At 35.6% G+C, this 10,297-nt stretch overlaps 1 protein-coding gene across 1 annotated transcript in view; it reads left to right on the forward strand.

Moving 5' to 3' along the window:
• SLC30A6 (solute carrier family 30 member 6) overlaps positions 1 to 10,297 on the forward strand; it is a 31,054-nt gene extending 20,757 nt beyond the window's left edge. Inside the window, exons 10-13 of the mRNA XM_082671946.1 lie at positions 397 to 499; positions 1,682 to 1,729; positions 2,798 to 2,866; positions 9,502 to 10,297. Of these exons, the coding sequence (XP_082528072.1) occupies positions 397 to 499; positions 1,682 to 1,729; positions 2,798 to 2,866; positions 9,502 to 10,002 (721 nt within the window). The 3' untranslated portion in view covers positions 10,003 to 10,297. The remainder of the gene's footprint in view (positions 1 to 396; positions 500 to 1,681; positions 1,730 to 2,797; positions 2,867 to 9,501) is intronic.

Here is a 10,297-nt window from a genome sequence, read left to right on the forward strand (position 1 = left end):
ACAGCAAAATTGATAGAATCACTGATGAATTCTATTGGTCTTCCTGTATCAGAAATTACTAGTTAAAGGTTTTTATTTGTTGCAGCAAATAAATATATATGAAATATTTATAGTTGACAAGTAGATTGAAAATACATTGTGGGGAAATGCTCACATTATTTTTCTTCATCATCCCTCATCACACTAATTAACATAAATATTAGTTATTTCCCCCTAAACTTTGGCAAGAAAGGATTCTGAAAACCTTTTATTTTCCTTTGAGATGCTCTCATTGCCAGTAGTGGCCAGCTGTGGTAAAACAGTCCTGTTGCTTTAGATAATTAAAGTTTGGTAGATTAAATTGTAAAAGCCCAGTGAAGCATACATTTGAGATTTAGAATTGTTTTTTCTTTTCAGTAATTATTTTGCTGTAGATACTGCATCAGCCATAGCCATTGCTCTGATGACATTTGGCACTATGTATCCCATGAGTGTGTACAGTGGGAAAGTATTACTCCAGGTAAGGCTCTTCTTTCAATATGCATGCTTAAAATTAGCTATGTTCTTTTACCAGATTATAAAACAATATGGGTTCTTCTACCAGATGATGAAATTTTTAGCTACTGGAGGGCACTGTTGGAAATGAAGCCAAACAATAATCTCTGAAATTTGAATAGTAAGAACCAGATGGTACTTCCCTGGTGGCGCAGTGGTTAAGAATCCGCCTGCCAATGCAGGGGACATGGGTTTGAGCCCTGGTCTGGGAAGATCGCACGTGCCGCGGAGCAGCTAAGCCTGTGCGCCACAACTATCGAGCCAGCACTCTAGAGCCTGTGCTCTGCAACAAGGAAAGCCACCGCAGTGAGAAGCCCTTGCACCAAAATGAAGAGTATCTCCTGCTCACTGCAACTAGAGAAAGCCCGCATGCAGCAACAAAGACCCAGCTCAGCCAAAAATAAATAAATAAATAAATGTATTTTTTAAAAAAAGAACCAGATGAAGTTCTATTGATGCACAAAATAGGCACAGATCTTCATGTAGTTGTAAGGCAAAAGCATAAATGAAAATATTTTGCCTCTAATGATGTTTCAAGTGAAAACAATATTACTTAAAATCTTTTTTAGATATTCATTTTCCCCTAATAAATGTGCTTTGGCTATTGTATAATCTGGTTATGATTGTTTTCTTATTTTCTATTCTTGAATTAGTGAGACTTTTAAATTTAAAATGCGAAATCACTACTTATTGAAACAATAGGAACACCTGTAGACAAGCACCTGAATAGAAAGGTAGTTTCCCAGGACTAGATGAATGTGTAAGCACTGCTTTTCCTTCTGTCTTTCCCTCATGCCTTTTCTAAAACTTATGGGTTGTATCTCCCTCTCCAGAAGCAGTAATAACAATTAGATTAGTTTTATAGTGTTATGCCTTATACAAAATTTTACTTTCTTAAAGATTTTTTTATTGATTATTTGGTTCTAGAGATAGCAGCTTTTTTGCAATATAAGAAATAAGGATGGGCTGATTTCTGATGCTGCTTTATTAGTGGGTCAATTAAAGCCTTTCTTCCCTAAATCATGATAGGGCACATGTGAAACAAAGCAAAGGCTGGTGTAAAACCCAATTTTTTTAGTGTCAGGACTACTGTTGCAAAAGGATTTTCTCTCTCTAGATTCATATTTTATTTTATTTTTTTCCCCAGACAACACCACCCCATGTTATTGGTCAGTTGGACAAACTCATCAGAGAGGTAAGATGGAATAATAAGTAAAATCATTTTAATTTATAATTAGAGAATGCAAAGAGTGGGTACAAATAATTTCAACTCTTTCTAGAATTTTATTTTAGGGAAGTTTTTGTTCTTTACAATGGTATAGTAGGAGACATGACGTAGTGACAAAAATAGAACAATTTGACGAATTGCGCAGTCTGGAAGCCACATTCACTTGAAATATTGGGTTGGCCAGAAAGTTCATTTGAATTTTTCCATAAGATGTTATGAAAAACCGGAACGACCTTTTTGGCCAACCCAATAAGTGTAGACGGTAATGGTCTAAAGGCCACACTATTTGTTATATAAATGCTGTGATTTTTATGATTTTGTATTCAAACCTAGGATTTTGATTACATCAGAGGCCACCTTTACATGGTGATTGCTTCAGCACCTAATATCTTGATCTGTAGGTTTAGATTTTGTATTGTTATAAAATTCCAACTGTTAACTAATGAAGGAATAAGATAATCAAATTATTTGAATGTTGAGAGTGTTTTAAACTATTGGTTGTCAGTATCACAGAGGCCACTTTGATCAATATAGCTGGCCACTTGCTTCAGCTAGTGGGGTCTGTGCCACTGTATCAATGGGCCACACACTGTATATCTGGCCTTGGAATTTCCTTTTGGCCCATATCCAAATAACATCCTGTATTGTACAGAAATTTGTTAAAAGGGGATCCGGAGAAAGGAATGATTGAGAAGACAAAAACATTCTGATACCACAAGTGCTGAATATAAATATATACTATACTAATAAGATGAAAAGAACTACACACTGTTGAACAAGGTGTGAATGAGGGAAGTAAAGACCTGATTCTTGAGGGATTGGTGCAGAGAATAAACTGGAAAAGAAGGCCCTGGCTTAGTATTGAACAAGCAGAAATGGTATCTGGAGTGAATGGTCTGGGACTTCTCTTGGCTAGTAAGTGTCTTCAGGCAGGGTTTGGCCATGTCATTTCTAGGCTTACAGCAAATCCATAATGTGACTGAATTGTGTTGGATATGTCAAATACAAAAGCCCTATTTCTGTGTTTTTGATTAGGTATCTACGTTGGATGGAGTTTTGGAAGTCCGAAATGAGCATTTTTGGACCCTAGGTTTTGGCTCATTGGTATGCTTTCTATATATTACTTTAGTTTAAACATAGTTTAAAACATAGTTATAAAACAAAGTTTATAAACTGAGTTTATACTTTTAAAAACTGAAAAAAAGTATTTCTTTAAAATTTTTGTAGATCCTTTGATTCCCATTTCTGTTCAATAAAGTAAAAAATGTAGATGGATTTAGTAACCTAATTGAGAATTGTTTTTCTTCTTTCATTTTTTTCCTTTCAAACTAAATGATCTCAATACTGGGCTGTCCAAAAAAGAAAAATCCATAGTCATACATTCCTAAATACAAAAATGTTGCAGAAGTAAAATGTGCAATTATTTTCTTTTTTATTACCATTCTTATTTTGGATATTTTTGCTGAATTTGTTAAAGAGTTATAATAACAGCTGCTTCAGCATAAAATTCCGTGTTTTCTAGTCCAATTTAGACCTCATTACCAAAGAGATTTTGTTATGGCATGATTTTATTCCTGTGTCAGGAATGATGAGGAAAATACAGGAAAGTACCCAGAAAAAACAAATTTAAACAACCATAATCCTATTGATGTTTTGGTATTAATACTTGTATACTTACTCTCTTTAGAAAATGAGGTCATGCTGTTTTATAATCTGCTCTTTTCACTTAATATATAATGAACAGTTCTCCATGTTATTAAATACTGCTCTTCTACAATATCATTTTTAAAAAGAAAATAGGATTTGACTTTTGTAGCATAACACAGATTTCAGAGGTAGGCAGATTAGGGTTGGTCCAACAGCTCAATGATATCACTACTTTGCAGTCTTTAGTTTCAGGCTTATACTCTTTTAGCAAAACATGGCTGCTTCATCTCTTCCTTTTCCTTCTCTTCCCCTCTCTAGTCTTTTGGATATCTAAAACTCATTCTCTAGTAAATTCTTCAGGAAAGGCCCTTGGGAACAATATTCCCTAAATTTTTGAATGTTGAAAACAGTTGTGAACATTATACTTGAAAATCATTTAGCCGTATATAAAATCCTGAGCACATATTTTATTTCCTTGAGTTTCTTAAAATATATTACTCCATTTTCCTCTGGCATAAAGCATTATGGTGATAAAGCCTGATCATACATAGTCTGATTTTTTTTTCACCTTTATATGTGACTTGATCTTTTTGCTTCTATACCTAAAAGATTTTTAAAAATTAATTAATTTATTTTTTGGCGGCATTGGGTCTTCGTTGCTGCGTGCAGGCTTTCTCTAGTTGCGGCAAGTGGGGGCTTTTCTTGTTGCAGAGCATGGGCTCTAGGTGTGGGGACTTTAGTAGTTGCAGCACATGGACTCAGTAGTTGCAGCTCGAGGGCCCTGGAGCACGTGGGCTTCAGTAGTTGCAGAACGTGGGCTCAGTAGTTGCAGGTAGCGAGCTCTAGAGTGCAGGCTCAGTAGTTGTGGCACATGGGCTTAGTAGCTCTGCGGCATGTGGGATCTTCCCAGACCAAGGATCGAACCTGTGTCCCCTGCATTGGCAGATGGATTCTTAACCACTGCGCCACCAGGGAAGTCCCTTGCAGTTCACTTTTTTTTTTAATATTTTTTAATTTATTTTATTTATTTGGTTGTGCCAGGTCTTAGTTGAGGCAAGCAAGCTCCTTAGTTTGGCTCGTGGGCTCCTTAGTTGCAGCACGCAGTTCAATCCCCTGACCAGGGATTGAATCCAGGCCCTCCCTGCATTGGGAGTGTGGAATCCTATCCACTGTGCCACCAGGGAAAGCCCCCTTACAGTTCACTTTTAATCATTCTTTTAATTGTATTGATAGTAACAAACTAGTAGACAAGTGTTTATTTAGCTGGATGGCTTATAAACACAATCATCTCTGCTGTTCAGAACTTGGCCATCCAACAGCTACACCAATGTGATGCCTAATTAAGACCAAGGAAATTAATAAAACAAGCTTTTGGGCTGCCAGGAATAATTGTCACAAAAGCCATAGATTAATGCAAACACCATTATCATAGGACCCTGTTCAAGCTCATACTTGGAAATGGTTTTCACTTATTTTAATTGCTTTGACTTCCATATCAGACTGAAAGAGGAGATACAGTATCTTTTATAATTTTGTATAGTGAAAACTGAGATTACCATCTCACAGTGGCAAAGGAAAGGGAGAAATCAAAGATGACTCAATTTGTAGACATGGCTTTTCTTACCTAAAAGTAATAAAAATGGAAGTCAAATTCAAGCAGTAAGATATTTTCTTTATCTCATGATTATCAATAACTCTCTTATTAGTGCTCAAGCCATAGATTTAGACCCATTGTAACTAAGCCAACTATTTTGCTAATTTAGGTGCTGTTATAGTTTTTTCTTTTTTTGAAATCTGAGTTTATCTAAAAATCAACAATGTCTGCTATATATTTTATTTACTATATATTTTTGTTCTGTCTGTTGCTTGTTTTTTTAGTACGTATTTTTATTTAAGTTTCTATTATACAAATATACCCCATTGTTAGAAAAATTAGAACTTAAGTCAAAAAGAACAAAAATCCTTAATAATTCTACCATCTAGAGATAAGTGCTGTCATTCTTTTTTCCCCCCAACATAGTGATTTGATATTTTTATAGATTATATACCATACTAAATTATAAAATATTGACTGTATTCCCTGTGTTGTACATTACATCCCTGTGACTTACACTTATTTTATAACTGTTCGTTTGAATCTCTTAATAACCCTTCACCTATTTTGCCCCTTCCCTCACCCCTCTTTCCTCTGGTAACCATTAGTTCTCTGTATCTGTGAGTCTATTTTTGTTTTATTCTGTTTGTTCATTTGTTTTGTTTTTTAGATTCCACATATAAGTGGAAACATACAGTATTTGTCTTTCTCCATCTGACTTATTTCACTAAGCATAATACCCTTCAGGTCCATCCAAGTTGTTGTAAATGGCGAGATTTCATTCTTTTTTATGGCTGTGTAATATTCCACTCTACATGTATACCATGTCTGTATCCATTTATCTGTCAGTGGGCACTTCGGTTGCTTCCATATCTTGGCTATTGTAAATAATGCCACTATGAACATTGGGGTGCATTTATCTTTTTGAATTACTGTTTTCATTTTCTTCAGATAAATACCCAGGAGTGGAATTGTTGGATTGTATGGTACTTTCGTTTTTAATTTTTGAGGAACCTCTGTACAGTTTTCCCTAGTGACTGTAACACTTTACATTCTCACCAGTGATGTACTGTGTGGTTCCCTTTTCTCCATATCTTTGCCAACACTTGTTATTTTTTATCTTTTTGACAGTAGCCATTTTGATAAGTATGAGGTGAAATCTCATTGTGATTTTGATTTGCATTTCCCTGATGATGAGTGATGTTGAGCGTCTTTTCATGTTCCTGTTGGCCTTTTGTACGTCTTCTTTGGAAAAATGCCTGTTCAGGTCCTCTGCCTGCACCCCCACTTTTTTTTTTAATTGGAGTGTAGTTCATTTACAATGTTGTGTTAGTTTCAGGTGTACAGCAAATTGATTTAGTTATACATAAACATACGTTCATTCTTTTTCAGATTCTTTACCCATATAGGTTATTACAGAATATTGAGCAGAGTTCCCTGGGCTATACAGTAGGTGCTTGTTGGTTATCTGTTTTATATATAGTAGTGTGTTTTTGTTAATCCCAAGCCCTTTTTTTTTTTTTTTCCTGGCCACACCACATGGCATGTGGGATCTTAGTTCCCCGACCAGGGATCAAACCTGTGCCCCCTGCAGTAGAAGCACGGAGTCTTAACCATTGGACCACCAGGGAAGTCCCCCAAGGCCATTTTTTAATTGGGTTTTTTTATTTTTGATGTTGAATTGTATGAATTCTTTATCTCCTTATCAGACATATCATTTGCACATGTCTTCTCCCACTCACTAGGTTGCCTTTTCATTTTATTGATGGTTTCCTTCACTGTGCAAAAGCTTTCTAGTTTGATTAGGTCCCGTTTGTTTATTTTTGCGTCTGTGGCCCTTGCCTGAGGAGGCAGATCAGAAAAATACTGAGAAGACTGATGTTAAAGACCTTACTGCCTGTGTTTTCTTCTAGGAGTTTTATGGTTTCAGGTGTTAAATTTAAGTCTTTGATCTGTTTTAAGTTTATTTGTGTATATGGTATGAGAAAATGTTCCAGTTTCATTCTTTTGTATGTAACTGTCCAGTTTTCCCAGCACCACTTATTGAATGGACTGTCTTTTCCCCATTGTGTTTTCTACCTCCTTTGTTGTCGATTAATTGACCATATGTGTGTGGGTTTATTTCCAGGCTCTCTGTTCTGTTCCATTGATCTATGTGTCTGTTTTTGTGCCAGTACTATACTGTTTTGATTACTGTAACTTTTATAGTATAATTTGAAGTCAGGGAGCATAATACCTTTGTTCTTCCTTCTCAAGATTGCTTTGTCTATTTGGGGTCTTTTGTGGTTCCACATAAATTTTGGGATTACTTGTTCTAGTTCTGTGAAAAATGCCATGGGTATTTTGATAGGGTTGCATTGAATCTGTAGATTGCTTTGTGTAGTATGGACATTTTAACAATATTAATTCATCCAGTCCATGAACACAAACTATCTTTCCATTTATTGGTATCATCTTTAGTTTCTTTCATTGGTGCCTTATAGAGTATGGGTCTTTTACCTCCTTGGTTAAATTTTTTTTTCTTAATTAATTAACTTTATTTTATTTATTTTGGCTGCGTTGGGTCTTCGTTGCTGCACGCAGGCTTTCTCTAGTTGTGGCGAGTGGGGGCGGCTCTTCGTTGTGGTGCGTGGGCTTCTCATTGCAGTGACTTCTCTTGTTGTGGAACATGGGCTCTAGGCCTGCAGGCTTCAGTAGTTGTGGCTCGCAGGCTCTAGAGCGCAGGCTCAGTAGTTGTGGCTCACAGACTTAGTTGCTCTGCAGCATGTGGAATCTTCCTGGACCAGGTCTAGAACCTGTGTCCCCTGCATTGGCAGGTGGGTTCTTAACCACTGCACTACCAGGGAAGCCTTCCTTGGTTAAATTTATTCCTAGATATTTTATCCTTTTTGATTCAGTTGTAAGTGGGATTTTCTTGATTTTCCTTTTTGATAGTTCATTATTAGTATATAGAAATGCAACAGATTTCTATATGTTAGTTTTATATCCTGAAACTTTACTGAATTCATTTATTAGTTCTAATAGTTTTTTGGTGGAGTCTTTAGGGTTTTCTATATATAGTATCATGTCTTCTGCAAATAGTGATAATTTTACTTCTTCTCTTCCAATTTGGATGCATCTTATGTCTTATTCTCCTCTGATTGTTGTGGCTAGGACTTCTAATACTATGTTAAATAGAAATGTCAAGAGTGGGCATCCTTGTCTTATTCCTGATCTTAGAGGAAAAACTTTCAGCTTTTCATCATTGAGTATGATGTTAGCTGTGTGTTTGTCATAAATGGCCTTTATTATTTTGATATATGTTCCCTATATACCAACTTTGTCGAGAGTTTTTATCATAAATGGTGTTGAATTTTGTCAAATGCTTTTTCTTCATCTATTGAGATGATCATGTGATATCATTCTTGGTATTTTTCTGTGTGTGTGTTTTAATCAAACTATGAACATTGTTGTACCTGTTATTTTACTATCTTTTAAAGACAAAATGTATGATGAACATCTTATCAAGTTAATAAGCATACTTATAACCATCATTGTAATGCCTGGTGCTCTGTATCCTAGTATCCTAGGCTAGAAACCTTGAGATCATCTTTGATGACTTCATCTCCCTCATTCATTATATCCAGTTGAGAATTAAGATCGCCCATGGAATATCATGAATCCATCTGTCCCTCTCTGGTCCCACTATATCTGTCCTATCTCAGCCTTCTTCATTTCTAACCTAGACTGTTGCAGTCATTTCCTAACTAATTAGCAATTATCCATAACTGTAATTTTCTGAACACTAATTATTTTACTTCTGTTTGATTGCTGCAACTAAAACTCCTTACTCATGGTTTTTAGAACCCCCTCCTAGCCTTTCTTTTTACCTTTATTACCTGACCTATCTTTCTTCTTTCTGTTCTTCCTTTCCTTATTTGTTTCCTCCTTTCCTCTTCCTTTTCTTCCTGTCTTTTCTCTCTTTCATTGTTTTTCTGCTCCCTGAAATATTGTACTTCTTTTTATATAATAATATTGCTTATTCTTGCCCAAACATGCCATGGGTTTTAATTGCTATTCCCTCAGCTTAGAATGCCTGTCTCCGCCTTTTGAAATTTCATTTGACCACCAACCCAGATCAAATGCCATCTTCTTTTGAAGTCTTCCTCAATTGAATTAATACCTGCATTTTCTGACCTTTCAGTGCATTTTCCATATACTTCATTTGTATTCTGCCTTGTGTTACAACATGTCTGCCTTCCTCCTACATGGATTTCTTTTTTTAATATTTTAAAAAGTCACATTTTATTTAGAGTCATAAATTATTTTATTAACTCTTTACATTGATAATTACTACTAAGTAGTCTTTAAGGAATATCAAGACATTAAGTTTTCTCTTGTTTTAAAGAAAATACCAAGTAATGTTACAACCAAATCATAAATAAAATGTTCATTTCTAATGGAATTTTCAGTAGTATAATTCTAAGCAGTCTCTTTCATATGATTTTGTCCCTTTTAGGCTGGATCTGTTCATGTGAGAATTCGACGAGATGCAAATGAACAAATGGTTCTTGCTCATGTGACCAACAGGCTGTACACACTAGTATCTACTCTGACTGTTCAGATTTTCAAGGATGATTGGATCAGGCCTGCCTTACTGTCTGGGCCTGTTGCAGCCAATGTCCTAAACTTTTCAGATCATCACATAATCCCAATGCCTCCTTTAAAGGGTACTGATGATTCCAACCCTGTTACATCAACTCCAGCTAAACCCAGTAGTCCACCTCCAGAATTTTCATTTAACACCCCTGGAAAAAACGTGAGCCCAGTTATTCTTCTTAATACTCAAACAAGACCTTATGGTTTGGGTCTTAATCATGGACACACACCTTATAGCAGCATGCTTAATCAAGGACTTGGAGTTCCAGGAATTGGAGCAACCCAAGGATTCAGGACTGGTTTTACAAATATACCAAGTAAATATGGAACTAACAATAGAATTGGACAACCAAGACCATGATGTACTGTAATTTAATTTATTTTTATGAGGAATATTGACTCCTTGGCTTTCAGTTTATTTAGTAATCCAACGTTGCATCGACTGTTAAATCATTTAATTAGAGAATAGTAGGTTTGTTCACATTTCATGAAACCAATGAAACTATATTTTTGTAAAATGTATTTGGGGCAGTGAGAACCTTCTAAATGTTATAGGCTTTAAATAGGCTTCCTTTAGAAAGCTGTTTCTCTAAATTTGAATTTTGCTATCTTTGGTTTCGTAGTTGACTGCAGTGTGATATAACACTACCTTTATA

The sequence above is a fragment of the Grampus griseus genome (genome assembly GCF_964374135.1).
Source record: "Grampus griseus genome assembly, chromosome: 15".
Classification (NCBI taxonomy): domain Eukaryota; kingdom Metazoa; phylum Chordata; class Mammalia; order Artiodactyla; family Delphinidae; genus Grampus; species Grampus griseus.